This window comes from Syngnathus acus, chromosome 17 (assembly GCF_901709675.1).
Source record: "Syngnathus acus chromosome 17, fSynAcu1.2, whole genome shotgun sequence".
Taxonomy (NCBI): domain Eukaryota; kingdom Metazoa; phylum Chordata; class Actinopteri; order Syngnathiformes; family Syngnathidae; genus Syngnathus; species Syngnathus acus.
In genome coordinates this window covers 11358686-11381970 of record NC_051102.1, presented here as the reverse complement: position 1 = coordinate 11381970, position 23285 = coordinate 11358686, and the positions used below count along the sequence as shown (strand labels likewise).

General features: G+C 46.5%; 5 protein-coding genes and 2 long non-coding RNA genes across 11 annotated transcripts; 3 read left to right on the top strand and 4 right to left on the bottom strand.

Moving 5' to 3' along the window:
- Positions 1 to 1587: 1587 nt before the first annotated feature.
- Positions 1588 to 7721, top strand: tal1 (T-cell acute lymphocytic leukemia 1). Of its 3 annotated transcripts, none has more exons than XM_037276570.1 (4): positions 1588 to 1694; positions 2709 to 3392; positions 4822 to 4910; positions 5726 to 7721. In XM_037276570.1, the coding sequence occupies exons 2-4, from the start codon at positions 2815 to 2817 to the stop codon at positions 6232 to 6234; spliced, it is 1176 nt and encodes a 391-aa protein (XP_037132465.1). In that variant the 5' UTR covers positions 1588 to 1694; positions 2709 to 2814; the 3' UTR covers positions 6235 to 7721. The 3 variants fall into 3 exon arrangements, with proteins under 3 accessions (XP_037132465.1, XP_037132463.1, XP_037132464.1); XM_037276568.1 differs by having other exon boundaries at positions 4822 to 4940; XM_037276569.1 differs by lacking the exon at positions 1588 to 1694 and adding an exon at positions 1824 to 2313 and having other exon boundaries at positions 4822 to 4940.
- A 467-nt stretch (positions 7722 to 8188) lies between these two features.
- Positions 8189 to 11417, bottom strand: LOC119137499. Of its 2 annotated transcripts, XR_005100923.1 has the most exons (3): positions 10927 to 11417; positions 10014 to 10070; positions 8189 to 8377 (listed from the first exon to the last, which is right to left on the bottom strand). It is a non-coding gene; the product is annotated as an uncharacterized LOC119137499 (long non-coding RNA). The 2 variants fall into 2 exon arrangements; XR_005100922.1 differs by lacking the exon at positions 8189 to 8377 and having other exon boundaries at positions 9835 to 10070.
- Positions 11418 to 11552: 135 nt separating this feature from the next.
- Positions 11553 to 14796, top strand: ppm1la (protein phosphatase, Mg2+/Mn2+ dependent, 1La). 2 transcript variants are annotated; one of them, XM_037276253.1, is made up of 5 exons: positions 11553 to 11784; positions 11909 to 12242; positions 13658 to 13832; positions 13958 to 14119; positions 14245 to 14796. In XM_037276253.1, the coding sequence occupies exons 2-5, from the start codon at positions 12015 to 12017 to the stop codon at positions 14595 to 14597; spliced, it is 918 nt and encodes a 305-aa protein (XP_037132148.1). In that variant the 5' UTR covers positions 11553 to 11784; positions 11909 to 12014; the 3' UTR covers positions 14598 to 14796. The 2 variants fall into 2 exon arrangements, with proteins under 2 accessions (XP_037132148.1, XP_037132147.1); XM_037276252.1 differs by having other exon boundaries at positions 11553 to 12242.
- Positions 14797 to 15151: 355 nt separating this feature from the next.
- On the bottom strand, positions 15152 to 20721 carry LOC119137165. Its single transcript, XR_005100873.1, has 3 exons — positions 20710 to 20721; positions 19412 to 19415; positions 15152 to 15231 (listed from the first exon to the last, which is right to left on the bottom strand). It is a non-coding gene; the product is annotated as an uncharacterized LOC119137165 (long non-coding RNA).
- arl14 (ADP-ribosylation factor-like 14) lies at positions 18269 to 19539 on the top strand. The gene has a single exon (XM_037276255.1). The coding sequence runs from the start codon at positions 18343 to 18345 to the stop codon at positions 18952 to 18954; it is 612 nt and encodes a 203-aa protein (XP_037132150.1). The 5' UTR covers positions 18269 to 18342; the 3' UTR covers positions 18955 to 19539.
- On the bottom strand, positions 19259 to 20106 carry LOC119137164 (uncharacterized membrane protein C3orf80 homolog). The gene is made up of 2 exons (XM_037276256.1): positions 19629 to 20106; positions 19259 to 19540 (listed from the first exon to the last, which is right to left on the bottom strand). The coding sequence occupies exons 1-2, from the start codon at positions 20096 to 20098 to the stop codon at positions 19450 to 19452; spliced, it is 561 nt and encodes a 186-aa protein (XP_037132151.1). The 5' UTR covers positions 20099 to 20106; the 3' UTR covers positions 19259 to 19449.
- Positions 20722 to 20955: 234 nt separating the features above from the next.
- LOC119137421 (zona pellucida sperm-binding protein 3-like) lies at positions 20956 to 22229 on the bottom strand. Its single transcript, XM_037276720.1, has 5 exons — positions 22079 to 22229; positions 21891 to 22008; positions 21715 to 21800; positions 21419 to 21642; positions 20956 to 21252 (listed from the first exon to the last, which is right to left on the bottom strand). Exons 1-5 carry the CDS (start codon positions 22204 to 22206, stop codon positions 21215 to 21217), a joined length of 594 nt encoding a protein of 197 aa, XP_037132615.1. The 5' UTR covers positions 22207 to 22229; the 3' UTR covers positions 20956 to 21214.
- Positions 22230 to 23285: the final 1056 nt, after the last annotated feature.

Below are 23285 nucleotides of genomic sequence, written 5' to 3'. Positions count from 1 at the left end.
GACTAACCCTTGGCGCCGTCTGAACATATAAGAAACAATCCATAAAACACTGATAGCAATCTGACGACGTCGAGGTGCACTTGACACCAATTGCAGCAACCGTGCACGTTTTGTTGCATTAAATTAGCAGACAGAAATCCGTTCTTAATGGCATTCGTTATGACCTGCATGCAGCTATTTGGGAGCTGCTGCAAATCTGCTCCGTGATAGCGTGTCACCGTTAATGCTGCTCCTTTATTTATCTGATGCGTGTGCGTGTGTGACCACAAGCCGATAGCCACACACTTTATCTCCCCTGGCCACGAGTCCAAGCCACCAGTGCTCCGTGGCCCTCAACACAATGACACTTTTTTTCATTTCGATTTTTTCTGGCGGGCATTCACAATAAGCATTTATTTGACATCAGAAGCATTAGAAAATGGTCTGAAAGGACCTGTTTAATTGAATCTTTTTTTAGGTTTTGTTTAGCCCGCCGAGGCCCTCAAAATGATGACTGAAAAGGTGTGCGCGCGCGCTTTTTAATTTTATTATTCCTTAAAAAAAAAAAGGTCTGATTTATCAATCCATTTTCTCATCCACCGATGTCTTTTTTTTTGGAGCGGTCCAATCAAAATTACATTGCCAATGTGTGTGTGCGTATAATATATATACGCACACACACTCGCACACGCACATGACCGAAACGCCTTTTTAATTTTATTATTGCTTAAAAAGAAACAAAAATCTGATTTATCAATTCATTTTATCATCCACTAATGTTTTTTTGTTTTTTTTTGGGGGGGGGGGGGGCGTCTAATCAAAATTACATTGACAATGTTTGTGTGCGTATAATGTATATACGCACACACCCACACACGGACATGACCGAGACGCCTTTTTAATTTTATTATTCCTTAAAAAGAAACAAAAATCTGATTTATCAATCCATTTTCTCATCCACCGATGGTTTTTTTTTTTCGGGGGTCCAATGAAAAATTACGTTGACAATGGCAATGATTGCGTATATGCAATATGCGAGTTTATCTTAATTTGGTTGACTTATTTTCTTTATTTATTTCCATGTTTCATATCATTGAAAAAAACGGTGTCAATTGGCCATTAAGGATTATCTCTGCATAATTAGACCTTCATCATGGGATATGGAATAAAATACTTTTTGATCTTTTTAGGTTGAGGGGGAAGAAGGGATAAAGTCATTTTGGGAACCTATCGTGACAAATAAAGACAATTCGGTCAAAAGCTTAAACTGTGCTTTTGTTTCTTTTCCATTGGAAAAAAAAAAGAAATGGAACACACACCTTCATTGCCACCGCTGTTACAGTATCCCGCCTGACGTCGTTAGATGCCCCCCTCCCAACGCCTATACAGCCCACCCCCCCGCGACAGGCAAATAATAATGAATCATTTCATAAATAATGGCCTTAGGGGGGGCTTATCGCGAATGAAGAGGCCGCCGCCATGCGCTTATCTCCCTCGGCCACATTGCCGGCCCGAGTTCCGCCGAGCGAGCGAGCGAGCGCGCGTTGGTTACGGCGCGGAATACACGCACGCACACACACATGTACAGTATACAGACAAGCACGCACGAAACACACACTGGAAGTCTAAAAAAAAAAAGAAAACGTCAGCTATGGATGAGCCACTCACAAAATGGCTCCACTTAGGCGGTAGCATCAACAGCAGCACTCCGGACGGTAAGTGCTCCAGTTCCAAAACGGGCGCTCGCTCGCTCGCTCGCTCTCCCGTCCGCCCGTCCGTCCCATCGTCGGTGACTCGCTTTATTTTATTCTCTTTTATAGTTGAGAGGCATTCTTTGGGTTCGCACGCTATTGGCTCGGAGGGCTATTAGAACGGATGCGAGGCCTACATTCGGAAGAAATGATGCGGCTTTTAACCCGTCAAATTCACCTTTTAAATACTATTTGATGTCAGTTTATTTACCGACCATTGCAATTGTTAATATAACACGTGGATGGTTTTTTTACAGCAACAACACAACGGCCTAGTTTTGTTTTTGAAAGGGCATGTTTTTGTTTGGCTAAATAATGCATCGCTTTATGTGCCAGTATATCACAGACCGAAATGTTTTCTGCAATGGCCCTTAGATAATGATGTCAAATGTTTCAAAAGGCTTATCTACCAGCACCAGACAAAATAGGCTTGGGAGAAAGTGATCAAATACATTGAAAGTTAAAGGACAGTATAATACTGTGACTTTTAAGACTATTAAAAATAAGATCGTGTTTTGGGTTAGGCACAGTATGACGATTGAGACCATTAAAATATAGTATCTAATTGGGCTCTTATTTTCAGGTGACGACAATTAAATAATAAATCTTGTGTTCGTTTTCATCATTATCATTTGTTAGTGATAATTAAAGCTTATACATACTCATTTTGCCAACCGAAAATGTCACCCTTTTCATACATTTAGAAATAATGATCGAAAAAAGCTTGCAGCTTGTTACTTGATCACAAACGTGACTTCAGGCAAAAAAAGGAAAACGAATGGTCCTTTTTTTTTTTTAGAAAAAGGTGACTTTTCAGAAAGTAAAAAAATGAATGATATAACGTGTTTGAAACAAGCCTTGTTTTTAAAGCCATTAGCAGTCAAGCTATCCGTGTATTTATACGACGAGATATTGTTCAAGTAGGCATATCTCATCGTTGAAAAAAGTGACACATATTTTTTCTTTTCTCTTCCATAGGGTTGGTTGCACGTACACATCCCACATTTCGAATGGCGAGTGCACGGCTTATGGCTTAAAATTGTGTTCATCCAAACTGCGGAAGAAAGACAGAGAGGGGAAAAATATGATGGAAAAAAGGCAGCCGGACCTTTGTCGCGGGAGTCCAGACGCAGAGGCTGCTCGCGGAAAGCCCGAAGACTCCTCCGTCATCATCAGATGCGAGGAAGAGGAGGAGGAGGAGAGGATGAAGAGGAGGAGGAGGAGGAGGAGGAAGAACGAGGAGGAGGAGAAGGAAGAGAAAGAAGGGGGAGGGCTCACCGCGGGGGTCGAGGAGACTGATGACGCGCCCCTGCAGAACTCGACCAACGGGACCGTCATCAACGGTGTTGCCAAGGAAACCGCCTCTCGCGACGCCCTTGACCTGAAAAGGGAAGTGCCGGTGATCGAGCTCTCCAGGAGGGACGCTATAAAGGCGCTGGAGAGGAGGGCCGAGAGCCATTTGGTGCCCATCACGGAGCTCCGCAGACCTCCTCTTCCTCACGCTCTTCCTCCTCACGCTCTTCCTCCTCCTCCTCCTCCTCCTGCACCGCCGCACATCCAACGAGAGAACGCTCGAATGGTCCAGCTGAGCCCCAACGCGTTCCCTGTCCCGGCTCGGGCCATGCTCTACAACCTGGCGCAGCCTCTCGCAGCCATCAACAGGTACGCACGCACGCACGCACGCACGCACACACACAGACACACCCTCCCCATCGTAAAAAAAAACAAAAAAAAAAACAATCCAACAACATAGGAAACACACAACTCAGATTATAATCACTTGTCAGATAAATCATAACAGTGACCATGTTTTTCGTAAGTGCATGTTGTAATAAATGATGGTGTTATTAAGATCTGCGTTAATTCGCATCCCGCATGGAAGGCTATTGATATAAAAATGTCCTCATAGCTGCTCTTCAAAGAAATCTCAGCATTGTGTCAGCAGCAGACGGATGTCCAGATGAGCTAACATGATCAATGTTAACATGCGAGAGGTTTTGTCACCGTATGCATGTGCTATGATGCAAAAAAAAAAATGAAGACATAGTGACGATCAAGCCAACATCATGCTTGCATTCGAGGGCCTATTTTGCAGATGATGCATTACGTTAGTGTTAGCAAATACATCATACTATATACGTATATATTTATACATTTCTACATGTTTGTGACATATTGGATTTATGAAATGTGCAAAAAATGCAAATATATATACATCTGCTCTTAATTAGATGAAGATTAAAAGGCTACTTTTTGCACCTAATGTATATTGATCATGTCATGAGACAGCAAGTATGTGTGATGTCTCTCCTTTTGCTCTCAATTTGATGATGATTCCTTGCAAAAAATGACGATGTAATGATGATTAGATGCATTTTTGAAAAAAGTTTTAATTATGATGCAGCGATGACAAAGCGAAGATATAACGATAACATTCATTTTCCTGTATGTGCTCTTCTTGAGTCATTCTGGGCTTGGGGGGCCATTTTGATGTCAAATGATGCTAAAATGACTGTATTAGCACTTTTAGTAAGCGTGCGTTTTCTGCATGTTGATGATTACATGCAAATAAAAGTAACATTTGTAGGTATACACCATCATGACATTTTTGATTATTTTCCTGATAATGTGGAAAAAAAAGAACATATTGAAGTAAAGCAACGTTGTAATTTGAACATTTCCTGCTTGTGATCTTAGGTAAATAGTGTACGACGACATCATTTTAACATATGTTGAGGATGTAATACCAGTTTTCACATTCATTTCCCTAATTTGGATATGTTAGAATGAACATATTTTGTTCATGTATAATGATGATAAAGCTAACATATGACCAAAACGATTTCCTGCATCTTACAACATTTGAACATATAATGGCAGTGTAACCACGATTCAAGCGAAGACATGATCAGCTAACATGCTTTTCTCTTATTTTGTTAAAAAAAAAACCATATATATATATATATATATATATGTATATAAAAAACACCTAACAAAGCGGCTATGTTGGTGTATGCTTCTATGATGTGAAATGACATGGAATGTAACATGCTGCTCTTGTCTTGTTTTTTTTGTTGTTGTTGCCATGTAGTCTTGGAGGGGATTCTGAGCAGTACAGCATGTACCCCAGCAACAGGGTAAAACGCCGCCCGGCGCCTTATGAGGTTGAACTGGACGAGGGTAGGAGCATTTTAGATCTTTATAAGTATGGTAAGCCGCACTTCTGCTGTGTCCTCGCACCTGCCGCTTAAAGCTAGCCCCTCACTCCCTCTTCATCTCCATCCGTCCTTTGAAATGGATCTACCAGGTCTTGCCCCCACCGCCAAAAAAAAAAAAAGAAAATACTGTCAAACCTCTAACTAATGGTGTCAAACCTTCAGGTAGATTTGTATTTTCTGGTGTCTTCTCCATGCACACTGACACATGCAAGGCTGGAGGATGGGAGAATAGGAAGGCGAACGGGGGGTGGGGGCGAATCGGGGGTTGCGCCTTTGCTGCCTTTGCTGCCTTTGCTGCCTCTACCTCCATGCCAAGCATTTACCGCAGTGGGCTGAGGGATTAAGATAGACTGGGTGTGTTCCAAGGACGACAAAAGCCTGGAAGACACCATGGATGGGGGTGTGAGGATGTGACTGAATGCAGGCTCTTTTATATATGCTGTGGAAATACCAAAGGAAATGTGAACCCCGTCGCTAACATTCGGTGGCTTCTTTTCATTTCAAGTTTGCCCTCTCAAATGAAAGCAAAAAAGATCCTGAGGCATTTGCACTAACAACCCAGGCGAAACTTTGTTTCTTAGTCGAGGGGTCGAACTGAAACATGTTCCTATGGGAATAAAAGTAGTAACACTTTTTCTATTTGGAAAAACAGATTTTTTGGGGGGATGTATTGAAATGGCAATAATATGGTGAATTACTGTATTCCTTGAACATAAATGTCTCTTTATACGCGCAATGTCATTTACTCACGTCTCTCGATGTTTCTCCCTCCTCAAGCCGGCCAGCCCAAGATTGTCCGACGTATCTTCACCAACAGCCGCGAGCGTTGGCGGCAGCAGAACGTGAACGGCGCCTTCGCAGAGCTCCGTAAACTCATCCCCACTCACCCTCCGGACAAAAAGCTGAGCAAGAACGAGATCCTGCGTCTGGCCATGAAGTACATCAGCTTCCTCTCCAACCTGCTGGAGGACCAGGACGGGCGCGACCTCGGCCCCCCGACTGAAGGGGACACCGGGATCCTGGTGGGGGCACACGACGGGGTGCCCCAAGGCGGGCCGCGTCAGGACACGATGGTAAGCTTGGCTAGGGACGACCTGCCGGAGACCATGTCGCCCGGCTCCAGTTGCGGGAGCTTGCCTGACGGAGACGCCGAAGGCAGCCCGGAGAGCTTCGTGGAGGATCAGGACTCGCCTCCCGCCCCCAGGACTATGGCGGCTTCACGCGGCCCTCCTCCGCTCCATCTCAGGCGCAACGGACGCCCGCTGGATGGCTCCGGCCGACGATGATTCTGAAAAGCGGAAGGAAAAGTGCGTGCTTACATTCGTGGGTCATTTGAGATGGAGAATGAAGATCTATATTGTGCGAGAGACAACATGGACCTGACGACCTTCTGCACTTGACAACACTGATGGAAAAGCCTCGGTCGCAGGATTTGGAAACAAGGTGTAAATTGTGCATGTCTTTGAACGAGCAGCCTGTGGATGAAACAGTTGTTTGTTTGGAAAAAGCTCAGAGCTTCAAATCTGAAATCAATCCCCTTGTCTTGTATTAGAAAGTCAAAATCATGTGCAATCAAAGCAAGAACGAGCCAAAAGCAAACAGTGAAAAGCGGGACCTCTTGCAATGAATTGGGCAGCAATGGAAGGTGCTGACGAATGAGCTTGTTCTCACAAGATGACGACCTCATCTGTGGAAACCACGTCCTTTTTTGCCCCAGTTACTCTCAAAAAAGATGATGCAAATGAAAAGAACCAAATCCTGAACACTTAATTAAGCCTTTTGACACTGCACTCGCTCTTTGGATGAAGTTTGGTTCGACCTGACCTGAAAAAGGGATTTTTTTTTTCTTCCCTAAAATTGGTCAAATCCATATTGCGCAAGCATCTAATATAGGTCAAACTTCAAAACTGAAACCAAAACCCGACGTGCTAAAAGAAGAAATCAAATGAGTTTACAGACAAATCAAAGCACCTGATTCAAATTTGCTGTGACCCCGCTAGCTATTACAATCTTGAGTCATTCAACCAAACATGGGGTTTTTTTTTTTTTGTAATATAGAATTCCAGGGTATCTCAATGGCCTCGTTGGTCGCACTTGCGGAAACTTCTGGTGAGAAGACAGCTCAATATAAAAACCCTCAACTGCCCTTCAGTCAACGATTGTAAATAGCTTTCTATTTTCACGGAACAACGTCATGTGGTTTTAAGATGTACCTATACTGTGTTGTTTGTTCACAGGTTTGGTTTAAAAGATGGAAGGCGAGTCCTAAACATGAAAAGTTGGTACCATTTCATCTCGTTAGGGTTTGGCGTCGCGAGAACGACAACAGACTCCAAACACATTTTTGCAGTTTTGCATGGGAGGTACAAAAACACACGATGATTCTCGAGGTGTACAAAATGTCGGTCACGGCGTCATTTTGACATGAATGTCTAGTTTGTTTTTCTTTCTTTTTTTTTTCCCGACTGTAACGCGTATGTAGTTTTAGAAAGGTACAATGAGCAACCCCTTGGTTGCCAACGGCATGGCATGTTGGCGACGGACGGCACCAGCAGTTGTCAAGGTTTGCTCAATGCGTTCTGCCTTTTCAGCAGAATTTACTAACCTACACTATATTGGTACCTTTGGTAACGATGGTATTTTATGAATGGCGGCAAAAAGGAACTTGTACGTTTGGTTATGATATATTTGTTGTAGATGTATCTATGAATATATCCAATGTTAAATCTGATGAATTTTACACAAAACTCTCTGAATAAAAGAACAATACGTTTCTGATGTGCTCAATGATTCACAAAGATGTGCCTTGAACTACTCTAGAAGTTCCAACTCACTCAAATCGTTCATTTGTATCCTTTTCAAGCCCAAATTGACTTGGTGTGATGCAACTTTCCTGTGAATAACGCTTCAAAACACAACATCTCTCAATTCTTTCAATGATTATATTTGATAGACAAATCTCATTTTCGGGAGCAACAAATGCTCGTTTTCCACACTTCAAGAATATGTAGTTAACTTTATAATCTTTTACCTTATTATGACGATGATGATTGGATATGTCCCTAAATGACTGGAGCGAGAAAAAAAAGGGGGCCACTGCAGCAAAATGGAGACTATGGCGTATAACACTGCAGCATGCATCCAAACCTAGCTTCAAGGTAAGCTCATATCATTGCATTTCATTTGTGTCATATCTTGGAAAACATCATTGCAAAATACAACCAATAAAAAAGTCATAAAAAGCAGCTAGCTGTTTGTCATTGGAACTCATTCCAGCGTGCTGGTGTACCTAATGTCATTCCCGAGCGACCCTCACAGGCTGAAAGTGGCGTTCCACTTCTCTAAAGTCGTCCTGCTTATTCCTTGGTGGACGCTCACTTCCTCCCAGCATGTGACAACTTCCTGTGGAGGTCATCTGGGCTCAGTGACCTACAGGATATCCTGCCATTGTCAGAGAGCTTTCGACAGCCTCCCCCTGCACTTGCCTCAATATACGCTGTTGTGTCTGCAATGCACCAAAAGAGCTAGCTCCCACTCTCGAAAGCGCTAATCCAAACAAATTGAAGCATGATCGAGTCCAAGTCATATTTCTATTCAGACGTGACTCCTGCCCCCAATTGCTGTCGAAATGCTGCTGCTCCCCCTAAATTGTGGCTTGGTCTCTTTGGAAAAAACTAATTCCAGGCACATAATAAGTAGCACCGCATCAGGCCCAAAAGACACCGGCCCAGCAGGCTTCTGCCCTGAGTACCAGATGGCCAGTCCAGCCCTGCCCTGCCCGCTCGCTCGCTCGCTCGGGTGTGTGACATTTGATAAACCAGATAAGATGTGGAAAACTGGTCAGAATATGATCAACTTTTTTGGTGGGAAGCAGCACTTCTCGACATCCCTGAAAAAAAAAAGTGGAACTACTTCCGGAAAGTGCACGAGACATCCATGTGTTTGAAAGGGGCTCTCGGGGTTAATGGCTATACCTGCCTCACGCTCACAAAACCTCACCAAAAGAGTGGATGAGGGGGTTAGGGAAGCCTGCGCTTCGCACGTGTGTCTCAGTAGGAGTGTACGCTCCGCATAAATGTGTGCGTGTGTGTTTATCAGCTCCGTGCAGATGGGTGGCTGGCTGAGTGGCTCTTGCAGCCAAATGATTCAGTATGCTAATTAGTTGTTATCTGCGCTGCTGCAGGAACAATATACTGTCTTTTGCTCGGTGGGAATCCAGCCTGTTGGGAACAGATTACACTGCGCACACTGCGCAACGTAGTTATTTATATGCACACGGCCAGTAGTAGAAAATACATAAACATGCGCACACGCATATTTACAGAAGGGCCTATAAACAAACAAGCAAGCAGGATGCATTTTGAACACACACACACACAATAAAATTGAGGGTCATTTGGAAGAAATTCACACTCTTCAAAACATACCTGCATGTGGACTCAAACTACACATCAGATGTTAGAATGATGGTGTGAAGAATGCATTCAAAATGTACTACTCAAAAGATAATGCTTGTGTATTATTAGTTCTAATACATTGCAATTGATGAAGTGATCAGTAATGTAGTCACCAAGTGTAATTCAAAATATAATGGATGGACTTGTGTCCATTTGTATGGCGTTCAAGTGCTTTTTCATTTACTTTTGGAGGGAGGGAGGGAGGGAGGGAGAAAAACCTGCCGTGAAGTGTGTGCAGCTGGGGCATCATTTAATATAAGAAAGACACAAAACGGTTTCCGGAATCATATTTCCAACTTTCAAGTTTTGATTGAATGAATACATTTCGACCAAATAAAATAATGTTTGTGGAGTAAACGTAGAGATTATGAACAAAAAGATGGATTTAGTAGTAATATGTTGCTCAGCCATTGTGTTCGAATTTTTTGGATATTACACGTCAAATATCAGGAGCATAGCACAGACAATACCGGTAATATAATCCCTAACCGAGCTCTCAATTTAGAATCATTTCTCTCAGCAGTTAAGAATATAAAAAGGTTTTTACATTTACTTTTTTTTTTTTTTAAATAACACAGTCAACCCTTATGCATGTGAAGACAACTTACATGCTCTCTTCGGTAGAAAATGAGTCACACAGCCAGGCAGCTTCCAGCGGAATGTCACTGCAAAATAAAAAACGCATTTTACAAATGTTTCTCTTAAGATGGATTGCTGTTGTTCGCAGGCAGCTGACTTAGTGCCTCTCTGGGCAGGGATGTAACATTTGTAAAAGTCAATGGCATTTTTCACTGTCTGGCAAGCGCACGGCCGAGTCGCAATTGATGGCCATGTCATGATTGTAGGGGTGATCCGGAGCAGGGTGCGCAAAAGCAGCTCTCCTGTCAGCTTGATCGGACGTACGTATTGCTGTGTGAAGGACGCAATTCACCTTCAACCTTTATGAACACATTGAATGTCTACAAACAAATGGTGACATGATTGGTAATGACACGGCAATTGAGGATTTCAGGTGTCATACGGGCGGGCGGGCGGGCGGGCACGTTACTGGAACCCGAAGCAACATGGAGAATTCATTCCATTACCAAAGCCAATGTCAATGAAATATAGCTAAGCAAACACGTCATCAACAATATCAATATAACTAGCAGGCTATGTAATTACAAATGTCATTTGTAAACTTGTTTTGCTTTTCTTTCCCCGAGAATTTTGTGCGTATGTAATTGTGCTTTGTGACACTTTTTCCACGTGTGGGCCAAGGGTCAAAGGTGAATAAGCAATTGCAATTTACACAAACAACAGCCCAGTGTGACAATTGTCCCCATGCCAGTCTCAAATACCTGAAGGGAGGCCCCGGGATTTTATCTGAAAGTCAAACTTCTGCCAGTCACAGGCAGGGGTTTGAAACGCGATACTGCCACCTTGTGGTGAGCTAAGGGTGATTGCTAGCTGCTTCATAGTTGAGGCTTGGCTTTGGACTCTTGTCAAGAGGTGCGAAATAGAGGGAGGGATGCGTGCTACCTTTTGATGGGAAGGGGGAACTGATTGCTTTGGACTCATTCTCCACTGGCTTTCCGTTGCCCCAGTAACGCAACTAACTCCAGCACCTGATGTCAAACAAAATAACACAAGAAACATTGTAATAAACAGACATCCAATTGTTTTGATTGATAGAACGGAATGATCTAGTTTTGTGCGAGCTTTGTTGTGCTGTGATGCGGCTGCGTACTTGCGTCACGCACGTCAAGCTAATACCGGAATGTCGCAACATTCACTGGTGGGGAATTTCAAAGCAAAAGCATATGCTCAAACGCGTGATTTACTTGGTGTTATTTTCTTAATCATGACGCGTGGCGTGTGTGAGCGCTCATGTTTGCGTGCGTGCGTGCTTTTGTGTTTCAAGGATTCGAAGTGAGATGTTAAAACGAGCGTCCTTCGCAGCTGAAAGGAGGAGGCAGCCACGCAGCCAGGCAGGCAGCCAGGCAGCCACGCAGGCAGGCAGCCAGGCAGCCAGCCAGGCAGCCAGCCACGCAGCCAGGCAGCCAGCTACGCAGCCAGGCAGCCAGCTACGCAAGCTCTTCCTACCCCCGCCCGCCCGGCAGCCACGCAAGCTCTTCCTACCCCCGCCCGCCCGCGTCACTCACCGTGGGAGGGAGGGAGGTTCTTAGCCAGCAAGCAGCAACATCCGCGTCCGCCTCCTGAGATGGACCGCGAGACCTCGGGCACATGTAGGGAGTCGTTTCGCTGCTGATTTCAAGCCGAAGCGCATGAGGGTGACCCGGCCGGCCGGCCGGCGTGCGGTAGTCGCAGCAGCAGCAGCAGCAGCAGCAGCAGCAGCCGCCTCAGCACAAGCTCCGGCAGGCCTCGGTGGCGTCCGTGGTGCGTTCAATGTCACCCCGTTAATGGAGTGAACAGTGCATCCTTTTGGGCGGCGTGTGATGATAGGAGACACGATGACGCTCTTGTCTCTTCTGGGTCGGATCATGCGCTATTTTCTCCTCAGGCCGGAGACGTTGTTCCTGCTATGTATCAGCCTGGCGCTATGGAGCTACTTCTTCCACACGGACGAGGTCAAGACTATTGTCAAGTCAAGCCGCGACGCCGTGAAGATGGTGAAGGGCAAAGTGGCCGAGATGATGCACAACGAGCGGCTGGGAGGCCTCAACGTGCTGGACGCAGAGTTCTCCAAGACCTGGGAGTTTAAGAGCGACAACGTGGCCGTGTACTCAATACAAGGCAGAAGGGATCACATGGAGGATCGCTACGAGGTGCTCACCGACATCGCGAACAAGAGCCACCCGTCCATCTTCGGCATCTTTGACGGCCACGGCGGAGAGGTAAGTAGCGCCCAAGGCCGGCCCTCCCTCTCTTGCACCTGAATGCGTCATTTGCGCTCCTGTGGACGGACATACTGTCATGAGCAGCATCGCTGGATGCAGAGTCTTCACGGGAAATCACTGGCTAACACAACTTTCTGTAATCATGTGAGAGCGGCCAGAAATTCGCCCGTTACTAGCTATTAGTCACTCTTTTTAGACGTATTGTAGTAGAGTAACATAAGTTCCCACTCTGCCTTGTATTCCTTTGTGTGCACCCCACCCCACCCCCTTCTGCCCGAACCATCACAAAGAAAGCGCATGTTTCTTTGTGATGATGCTTCCAGCAAACCCTGTGCATGTGTCGTCAAGGGTCATTGGATTTCATCTTGTCATACTGAGTGGCCAGTTCTAGCAATCTGTCTGTCACCAATCCCCCCCAAACATACAGTTGTGCTTTAAGATACCGGTTTACTTTGTTTCGTGGCCACCACGCGCGGAGGTCCAAATTGTCTTATCATTCCCCCCGCCGCCCCATTGAAATGAATGAAAATGCGTTCCAGCCAACCCCCCAAAACAAACGTTCAAGACTCTTGGCACAACAATTCGAAGCTTAAGGATTTCATATCCTCAGGAATGTTTTGTGGCTGATGATGATTAAATGATTTTTTTTTTTTTTCAAATGCGATCCTCCTGCTGCGGAGCCACCGCAGAACTGGAGACCCTCCCCCTTTCATATCTTGTATCGTTCTCATTTCCTGTCGCTCTTGGCAATTTGTTCGGCCCTTTTTGAAATGCGGGACCCCCCTCTGTCTATTACTGTCCTATAAAGAAATATTTAACCAACCCAAACAGGACATTTCTCAGTTCCTAGTTGCGCGTATAGTGTTAACAAACAGGACAGGACAGGAAGGAAGGAAGGAAAGTGCACAAACATTTGAACTGGTTGAAAATGATCAAAGGTCAGTAAAGCTCAAGTCAAGGAAAAGCGCTCACCACCCGTCAAGCACGTCCAAAGTTCCATTTTCTTCAGAACAATTTCCTTCAATGGTAGCTAGCTCCCTTGTGGCGTCTCCATACAAACACACAGAAAAGAAATGTTGCTTTAGTTTTCAGAGGTTTCACATTCCGGTGTAGCACATTAGGCACAGTTTGATGATTTACTGTCATTGTACCACACTTGGCTGCTAGCGTGTACATACAGGAAAGCCAGCAGGCACAGGGAGACCATGCAAACAATGAGGGAGAGCAGCAAACAGGGTGGAGCTTGCTTCATAATTCAACAATAGAAGTGGCCTTTACATTAGTCATTTGGGTCATCTTATCTAAAGCTTCGGATTTGGGGGAAAACCGGAAGGAGACACAACGTGCTTTGTGACGACGTAGCATCTGTTCACTCCTCCTTTTGTCTCGCCCCTCCCTCCCCTCTCCACAAGGCTGCAGCGGACTACGTGAAGGCTCACCTGCCCGAATCCTTGAAGCAGCAGCTGCAGGCGTTGGAGCGAGAAAAGAAGGAGAGCGCTCAGTCTTACGCCAGCATCCTGGAGCAGCGCATCCTGAACGTGGACCGAGAGATCCTGGACAAGCTGTCTGCCAATCACGACGAAGCGGGTCAGTGTGCAGGAAGCCCTTTGTACTTGAGGGGAGCTAGCAAATGAACAACTTTCAAGGCTATGGAAAAGCTTGGAGGACCACTTTCCTTATTTCATTTGATTTAAACGTCTTGTTTTGTCCAGGAACCACGTGTCTGGTGGCACTACTGTCAGACCGAGAATTGACAGTAGCCAACGTGGGCGATTCCCGCGGCGTCCTGTGCGACAAAGACGGCAATGCCGTGGCACTGTCACACGACCACAAACCGTATCAGTTCAAAGAGCGCAAGAGGATCAAGCGGGCGGGTAAGACGAGAGAGAGAGAGAAAAAACGCTACGCTGCGCTGTCAAGGCGCATTTTGTTTTGTCATGAACAATGGATGCCCCCTCCTGGTGAATTCTGACAACTGCATCTTGTGACCCTCCCATAGGAGGCTTCATCAGTTTTAACGGTTCCTGGAGAGTCCAGGGAATTCTGGCCATGTCCCGCTCCCTCGGCGACTACCCGCTAAAGAACCTGCACGTGGTCATCCCCGACCCGGACATCGTGACGTTCGACCTGGACAAACTGCAGCCCGAGTTCATGATCCTGGCGTCCGACGGCCTGTGGGACGCTTTCAGCAACGAAGAGGCGGTGCGCTTTGTCCGCCAACGCCTGGACGAGCCGCACTTTGGCGCCAAAAGCATCGTCCTGCAGTCCTTCTACCGCGGTTGCCCAGACAACATCACCGTCATGGTGGTCAAGTTCAAAAGCGGGCCAGGAGGGAGCAAGGCGGGAGACTAAGTCAAGTATGCCATTTGATCCATCAACAGAGATGGATGGGGACTGGCAAGGACCAAATGACTTTTGCGTATTTAACATGCATGAATTTCAATACGGTCACCAGAAGAACAGGCGGAACGTCCCAATGAGCTGAGATTCAAAGCGTTTCACAATGCGGATTCAATTCATGCAAGACTAACACAATTGAGTCGGGAAAAGACGGAGACGTGTACCGTTCTTTCAGTGACTGATGACGGAGGCTGGAATGCAATCCATCCATTTTCTGTAGCACTGTTCCTCATTAGGTTGATGAGTCTGCTGGAAGCTCTCCCTGCTGACTTTGGGCAAGGGAACATCTGCAGGGTGCATCGAGACAAACGCATTCATAATCACATTTGCACTTATAGTATGGACAATTAGCTTACACAGCATGTTTTGGGGATGTAGAACCAACCAAACAGAACCATTTTGGAATACAATATTAATACATAGCATAACAAATATGACCAAACTGCATTTGTACCAATCAAGTGTTGTCCCGAAAACATTTTGGACGCTCATAAAATATCAAATCCTTTTTTCCCTGCCACTATATGAGGAAATGCCATTTGATCTTGATCAGGGGGGGGACTTATCAATGCTCCTAAACTATAATCTTATTCAATACAGTGGTGCCTTGAGATACTTCATTTCTTGACCATGCTTGCGCCTCAAAAGAAAGCCGTTTTTGCCACGTTTTTCGAGGTCAATGGATATTGTGCGGCTTTTTCCGTTGGCCACCTGGGGGCAGTATAATGCATGCATGCCAAAACAATCAGCTAAGCCTCTGCAGTATCGAAAGCAGTGGATCTTAACCTTGTTGGAGGTACCGAACCCCACCAGTTTCATATGAGCATTCTCCGAACCTCTCTTAAGTGAAAAATAATAATAATTCAAACTCAACCCATAGATTTTTTTTTACTGGTGCACAAAATGAGCCGTGTATGAACATCACCTTTTTCGAAGAAAACCAACACAACACAACAAATGGCATACCTGCAAATCAGTGTGACTTCTGCTGTTGCCTTTTGCGAGGCCAGTCCAGATATGCGTCGTCCCAAATTTACTTGATAAATCAGGTGTGTTCGGATCTCCACAGTGGAGGCTTTGCCGAACCCCTGAGACCAACTCACTGAACCCCTAGGGTTCGATCGAACCCAGGTTAAGAACCACTGATCTAAAGTCACCACTGTACACAGCTTAAGGTAGGGATGACAAAGTCCAGTCCTGGGGGGGAGGGCGCATTCCTACATGTTTTCCGAGTTTCCCTGGTTCAACACACCTGATTCAATGATCAGGCTCCTGCAGAACGGGAGGATGATCTGATCATTTGAATCAGGTGTGTTGAACGAGGGAAACTCGGAAAACATGTAGGAATGCGGCCCGCCCCCGAGGACTGGACTTTGAGACCCCTGGCTTAAGGTGTTTGCCATCATTTGACTTGAATGGATCGATAGTACATGGAGCGCAGTGTCGAGGAACTGCACCCATATGGTGAAAAGTAATGCGAGTAGCTGTCAGCGGCGATACGTTTGAAGCAAAAGCTACGGTAAAGCGTGACTCAGCACTAGATTCATTTCAATGAATTTTGTGTCCTCACTGCAATTGACACTATTCCACGTATTTGAAAAAATGCCTTTTTCCTTTGAAGAGTTTCCATTGCAAATCCAACTAAATTCCCTTCAAGTGTTTCATTTCAATTGACCTTACATGCCTTATTTATTGCGTTTTTGGCGTCAAGCAGATGGCCAAAGCGATGTACTTTTTTCTTTTACAATAAAATTCGTACTCATCACATCACTCTGGACTTGTATTACCTCTTTAAGAATTGCAGTAGAGCTTCAGAAGGCGGAATTAGTCTCGAGTTAAGAGGATTGATTCTATTAACATCCACAATAAGAGCTGTGGTGACATTACCAGCACCATGACTGTGCCTAACAGTAAATGACGTCAACAAGGCACAGCAGTGAAACCCAACACCTCTTCGTCAATGTCCAGTTCTGTACGTCCGAGTGACGGCCTGCGGCAGGTGCAAACACTCCGAATAGTCTGGACCTGGCCGCAAGTGTCTGGTGACCGCAAAACTTGCTTCACGGGAACACGCACGGTGGCGTTTTACAGATAGCTTGTGGATTTTGAAAATGGGTCAGCAAGGTTCCAAATCAGAGGCTGGCGTGATTCTGGCCGCGGGGGATTTGCCTCACCAGGCCGACCCGGCCGCTTCTCGGGGCCAGGTCGTTCAGAGGTCGGTCGGCCGGCAGCCCGCGCAGCTGCCGGCGCCGCAAAGGCTGGCGGGCCGCTCGCCTCGGAGCCAGGGGCGCCGGGAAGCCGCGGGACTGGTGTACGTCGTAGACAGCCCAACCGGCGGCGTGTGGATGAAGCCCAGAGAGCAATGGACGAGAACTTGACCCCGGAAGAAAGAATTCGACTCAAATGAGGACTAACACCATCGTGTTGGGCTTTGGCACCCCCACCACGTTCTGACGTGGTGGAGCAGATTGTCTCCTGATCCGCCTTGGAGTTTGGCGGATCAATGATATTTATTGATTTAGTCCCTTGACAAGCTCATGTGGGCGGGCAGTGCTGGAATTGGGGGACAAGATGGAGAAATGGGAAGTGAGAAGATAGGGGGTGGCAAATGTTTTCCATGCAGACTGTGCAGCTAGCTGTGTTGTCGGGAAGGAAGCAGTAATACAGCACAGTATTCTTTACATGCATGGCATTTAGACATTTGGAATGTTCAAGAAGGAAAGAGGAGCGCTCCAGTGACATGTTTATTCTTTATGGTCTATCGCATTGGTTTTAACGTTGTTATTCACGGAGCTAACTTGACTGCCGATCGGTACGCGTGATCGACCGAGAATCATATTTAGCTTAAGGTTGCTCCCAAATGACCCAGCAAAGGGTTAGATGAGCCCAACTTCAATTTCATTGTCTATCCAAAAGTAACTTGACAATGCTTTTGGTTTGTGGAAGTTAAAGTATTTGAAACCTTTCAGCTGTGTATGTTTTTTTTTTTCCTCTTTCTTTCTTTCTTTCTTTCTTTCTAATACAGTTGAACGACCTTATGTACTAGTGCTCTCAACTGTGGGATGTTCCAGGGCGAGGAAATTGAATGGTATTTCTTTGCCCATCACATGTCACTACATGCCTATTTGGCTTGTTGTGAAACCTGTTGGGAGTTTAAAAAGGGATTTACCTTGACTTGTGTACAATCAGGTTATTCTTCTCTTAAGTTTAATGCTGTATTCACTTGTCGCACAACGAATAAAGCAGTCGTGATTTTCTTACACTCATGCGGCACTTGATACTCATTGAACAAAAAAACTGTTTCTATATTTAGGCACTGTGTGACTGTTGTTTTTGTATTTGTTGCGCACCGCTGCATCATATGATCACAATTCTCAGTCAAGGAAAAAAAAAAGGATACACGGGTCCCTTTAAAGCTAAATTTGAAATTTAAAGGAGTCATTTTGAAACATCCAGAAAAATGAATGGAAAGAGGCAGCAAAACGACAAATGCAACAGTCTGGCAAAGTCCATGTTTCCAAATTGACAGTCTCCATTGTCCCTTAATAGTTGATCTATTCATGTCGTTAATTTAGCCGCACCTTCCACAGGAAATGATGCCAGAACGCACCTTCAAAGGAGCAGGAGCAGGTAAGAAGTCAACACCCTGCCTGCCCAGGAGGAGACAGACAGACAGACAGACAGACAGACGAGCTGAATGGGGCAGCGGGGCTCCACGCAACCCGAGGCCCGGGTCCTTCTGCTGGGTCTGGACAATGCGGGCAAGTCCACCCTCCTGTACAAGATGAAACACAACAGGTTAGTCGGCACCGTCCCCACCATTGGCTTCAACGTGGAAATGTTTGACGTGAAGAGGAAAAAGAAGAACTTTGCTCTGACCGTGTGGGACGTGGGCGGCCAGACGGAAATGCGCCGCCACTGGCGGACTTTCCACCAGGACACGGTGGCCGTCGTCTTCGTGGTGGACGCCGCCGACCGGGGCAGGGCGGCCGAGGCCAAGCGGGAGCTGGAGAGCACTCTGACCAGCGAGCAGCTCCGCGGGCGTCCGCTGGCGGTTCTCGCCAACAAGCAGGACGTCGACGGCGCTATGACCGTGACGGAAATCATAGACAACTTTAACCTGCGCAAGACTTGCGGCAACAGGGACTGGTTCGCCCAGCCGTGCTCCGCGTCCACGGGCTTCGGCCTGGAAGAGGCTCTCAAAAGGATCGGCCACATGATCAAACCCCCGACGGAATCGGCCCCCAACGTGAAGGAGAACATTCGGGACACCGTGAATTACATCAAATTTAAATCCGTTAGGCGTTGAGGGTGCATTTGGAAGGGAACGGACACGCGTGCCGTTTCCACAATTTCAGCGGGCAATCATTCTCATCGTGAGAACGCACAAGTCTTGTCATTCAAATAGGCCGACGACACTAAAAACGGACTGCAGATTTGAAATCTTATTTGTATCAATGCAATTATGCTCACGGATGGAACTTTTGTCTTTTTTCCTTCATAGAGTTGTGAAGAAAAAAAAAAAACAAATTCTATTTAATGACTGTAAATATTTGTGGCTCTAGAATGGACATGGCACACAACGTTGGAAGCAACTTAGTTTGAACTCTGGCAATGTTTAAAAAATAATAATGATCACAACGACTAAACACAGATATTGGAAACTTATATTCAATATTTCAGTCGTGGAATGCTTCTCCAAAGCCTGCAAGGTGAATTATGAACGGTGCTTGTGCAATCAATAAAATGGCAAGTTACTACATGACATGCCTCGAGGGTTTATACAGCACCGAAACAAAAGCTATTACTGGTTTATTCTGGATCTGCCATCAGGTATTGGTGAAATATTCATCAAGATGAGCAGAAAGCCATTCAAGTCATCTTGCAGCATCAATGCTACCTCGTGTTTTCTTGTTGACCATATTCCTCACGAATACATCCAGTCTTAAGTCTTTCTAAAAATTACTCCTGGTTTGTCCCACAGAGGAATGAGCTTGTCCATACCCTACCGTCTCCTCGTAAGTGGGTAGATGCTTGCACTGGTCATACGTGGGCAGATAAGCCATGGTTCCGCCATCCGTGAGGCTGTCCGGCGTGGAGCTCTCCATCAGCAGCTCCCGGGAAGCGGCGACGGCCGGGCGTCCGCCGTCGTCCGGGCTCAGCTGGCGCGATCGGGAACACAACACACGCTGGACCGAGTATCCCAAGGCAAAGAGAAGAAGCATGATGAGAACACCGGAGAGCTTGCGAGTAACCGTAGCGACGTGGCCGTAGGCGCCGTCCTCCGAGGGCTCGCAACAAGCGCTGGCGTTCCTCCCAGGGCAGCATTCAGGCTCGTCCCGGCAAAAAGAGGGTCTGCATCTCTGGCTGGACCGCGTTCCGAGAGCGGAACACACGGTGAGGACGGCCAACGTTTGGAAAAACATGTCTGCCAGCGATCCAAGGAGCTGCATTGAAGACGCGGCGGTGGCGACGGCGTCAGTGAAGCAGCATCAAAATCTCCCTCACCATCTCCAACTCGCATGTACTCTGCAACACAAAGGCTCCTCACATTTATGATGCACTTAGTAAGCTCATTAGAGCTTCTAGTGAATTGCTAGCAAAAGCCTTACGTGCATATTCATTTGCTAGGAAAGTAAACAGGCGCCCGGGAAAGGGAAATGGACTACTAATGATTGATCGCAGAAGGGACACAAGAATCTTCAGAACCACAGCCAGCGCTTCCAACACCCCCGGGAACTTTTAATGTACGAGATGCTGACCAGAGGTGTAGACTCTCATCAAAAGTATCTGCGGCACACGTTAAAGCCCTCGTGGATAACATTTTAATGGATTAAAAGCTCTTCTACAAAAGTAGTCGTGTGCTGAAGTGGTCCCTAGTGGTGAGCAGCAGTTCTGTTTTGGGGGGATTAATAAGACGGCCAGCCTGCTTCGAGCTGATTGTGCGAGTATCCACTGATAAAATATGTTGGGCCTTCAGGTACAAGGACCCAACTTTTGTAAAAATAGGACTTCTAAAACTTGGAACGCAATGGCTGTCTCTGATTGGAAGCACAAACTAGACCATTTTGCAATAGAATCACCATTTCAGTTTTGCTCATTCCAAGCAGTCAAATATACAATAATGCCCACAGTTTCTCATTGGAAAGTGAAACGCTACGTCAGGCCCCTCTCACAACAAACAATCAATATTGGGACTACAAGATTGTGGGTGGTAATGGAAGGAAGTGCTCCTTAATGGCATCCCTCATCTACGGAGGATGGCCCATACGTAGACCAGATTGATCGGACGATGCCGAAAGGATTCGCAGTACGTTTGCCTACTTTGACGAAAAGAAATCCATTTGCTTTCGCAGAGCGCTTCGAAACCCAAGCCTACGCAAAAGCAAGCGGCTTAAAAACAACAACATTCTGAGGTAGCGTAAAAATTGTATTTGAGAGCTTGGTCACAAACATGAGACAGACAGCAAAGAAAGAGAAATGGAGAAGGAAATTCCGTTTCCAGTGTGTGAAGGTCATCTTGGATTGACCAGACTGGAGGAGTTGGTCAAAGGTATTGTGACCGATGTCTATTCAACAGTAAGAGGACCAAGTTGGACGGCTCTCACTGTAACGAGCATAAAAAAAAAAGAATGAAGTCACACCAAAGTACATGACAAACACTATGGATGCAATGTATCCTCTAGTCTGACATGCTGCAAAAAAGAAAGGCACGTTACCACTTTAAACAGACTCGACTAAAGCTGTTGCTAATGCGTCATTTTTGTTCTCACTCAATTTGTAGTCGCTCTCCATCTTCACACCAGAAGTGGGCTGCTGAGACATTTCAGGGTGGGTGTGCAGAAGACTACTAGTTGCTTGCTGGGCTTTGTCCGGAGCAACATTTTCTCCCCAATTTGCAGCCAGCCTTATGTCTGTCGCTCTGGTCGTTTCCCTTGTGGCCAATAGTGGACTGCAGGTTCCACATTTTGTGTGCTCGCCATCTGCTGACCACCATCTGCGCACGGAGAAAAGCCAGGATTGTTTCAAAAGCACAATGCCCGGAACAAGTGCTACTCTGCGAGATTACCCGTTGTCAATAAAAGAGCAGGCCCTGTTTTGAGAGGGAACGGCTACCGAGTGTGGAACAGCCTTCAACCAGCAAGTGATGTAAACCTACACGACAGGCAGGGCAGGGCAGGGCAGGGCACACAAGTCAGCGTGCAACCTCACTTGAGGTACTATTTTGTCAGTGGCGATGCTAACCTGACTGTTGGGCTGGTGATGGAACCGGAAGGCTTCCAGCTGAAACTGAAGCGTGTGCTCCACAAGCCTGGGCAGGAAGCGAGAGCTGGAGTTTGTGTGGAAGGCGTCCGTGAGACATCTGTAACCCAGGGGGATCATTGGGTCGCATTTTGAGAAGCTAGACGAATATTCAGCACTCACTCACTCACCCGTTACGCTCGATAAAGTCGTATCTTATGTCGGAATACGGATCCGGGTCAGCCGTGGCGGCGCAATGCTCCACGTAGACGCGCAAGGGCTTATGTTTCCGGACAGCGGCGGACACCTCCATGTGCATGGGTTCCCCCAAAAAATATGTATGCGAGCGCCTCTCAAACATCCAGTCGTCTGAAACATTCCAGAATGACTTCAGTGGCATGAATAGAACGGCAAAAGAAAATGGAATCGCGCCCCCCCACCCACCAGTCACGAGGCGCAGTTTGAAGTCAATGCGACTTTCGGCTGCGACCACCCAGACGGAAGGAATCCAGGCAGGGTGCAGGGAAATGCCAGCCACAGAATACCTCCTGAAAAAAGAAGCTCCATTTTACGCAGCGATTCCAAGTATAGCTAAATATCAAAACCAATTAGCAGGGATTGATTGGCAATATGATCACGTCTTTTAAAATGGCCCTGTGTCATACAGTATGTGAAATTTGGACCATCCCAAATGCATCGTTGAAGTCAGAACTTACTTGTCAAAATGGCACTCGACCGGAATCGTCACTGCGTCCAGTCGACGCAAGCCGTCAGATGATGGCTCAGGTGTGTAGACCAACACGTTGGAATAGATAAGCTTGTCTCGTGTTGACTAGAGAGACGGAAAAGCAGTTGAAGTCTTCGTAACTTCGGGTTCTTTTGGTAAAAAAAACCAGCAGAGTAGAAAGCGTGCACAAGCAAATGCAAGTGGAGCGGCAAAGTGAAGTGGTTCGAAAAACGTGAAGGTTATGAATGGAATTTTTTTTTTTTTTTTTCCCCCCTAAACGTGCTTACCGAGAGCAGAGTTCCACAATCCATCAGGTCGGCCCATAAGGTCAATGTGGCGCCGCCGTCAGCCGTCGCTCGCGCGCGGCATGAGCCGCTTCCACGCCCCGGCTCAGAACCGAGGCGCAGATGTTCGGGCTCCACCAAATGGCCCGTGTGGAACAAGTCGCGCTGGAGCACGAGCTCCATAGAGTCCGAATGACATTTGACAAGTAGCGTTTTGGGAGCATCTTGCAGCTGCTGAGGTTGCTGAGGTTGGACGGAAACGCTCGGCCCTTCGTCGTATGCTAGCAAGTGGTAGCGGCGGCGGCGGCGGCTTTCGCTCAGGGCCAAAAGGGCCAAAAGGGCCAAAAGCACGAAAACGATGCAACGGGGCGCGAGCAAATTCATTTC

Bases quoted from the DNA above. Each gene is read 5' to 3' on its own strand.
- tal1 (XM_037276568.1), top strand. From the start codon at position 2,815: ATGATGGAAAAAAGGCAGCCGGACCTTTGTCGCGGGAGTCCAGACGCA. The intron at 3,393-4,821 runs GTACGCACGCAC...GTTGCCATGTAG, and splicing joins CCTCTCGCAGCCATCAACAG to TCTTGGAGGGGATTCTGAGC. The intron at 4,941-5,725 runs GTAAGCCGCACT...TCCCTCCTCAAG, and splicing joins TTTAGATCTTTATAAGTATG to CCGGCCAGCCCAAGATTGTC.
- LOC119137164 (XM_037276256.1), bottom strand. From the start codon at position 20,098: ATGCAGCTCCTTGGATCGCTGGCAGACATGTTTTTCCAAACGTTGGCC. The intron at 19,541-19,628 runs TGTGGGACAAAC...ACACGAGGTAGC, and splicing joins TATGGACAAGCTCATTCCTC to ATTGATGCTGCAAGATGACT.
- LOC119137421 (XM_037276720.1), bottom strand. From the start codon at position 22,206: ATGCACATGGAGGTGTCCGCCGCTGTCCGGAAACATAAGCCCTTGCGC. The intron at 21,801-21,890 runs GTTAGCATCGCC...CCTGTCGTGTAG, and splicing joins ATCACCAGCCCAACAGTCAG to GTTTACATCACTTGCTGGTT. The intron at 21,643-21,714 runs GTAATCTCGCAG...CTCCGTGCGCAG, and splicing joins TGCTCTTTTATTGACAACGG to ATGGTGGTCAGCAGATGGCG.
- arl14 (XM_037276255.1), top strand. From the start codon at position 18,343: ATGGGGCAGCGGGGCTCCACGCAACCCGAGGCCCGGGTCCTTCTGCTG.
- ppm1la (XM_037276252.1), top strand. From the start codon at position 11,844: ATGATAGGAGACACGATGACGCTCTTGTCTCTTCTGGGTCGGATCATG. The intron at 12,243-13,657 runs GTAAGTAGCGCC...CCTCTCCACAAG, and splicing joins TTGACGGCCACGGCGGAGAG to GCTGCAGCGGACTACGTGAA. The intron at 14,120-14,244 runs GTAAGACGAGAG...ACCCTCCCATAG, and splicing joins CAAGAGGATCAAGCGGGCGG to GAGGCTTCATCAGTTTTAAC.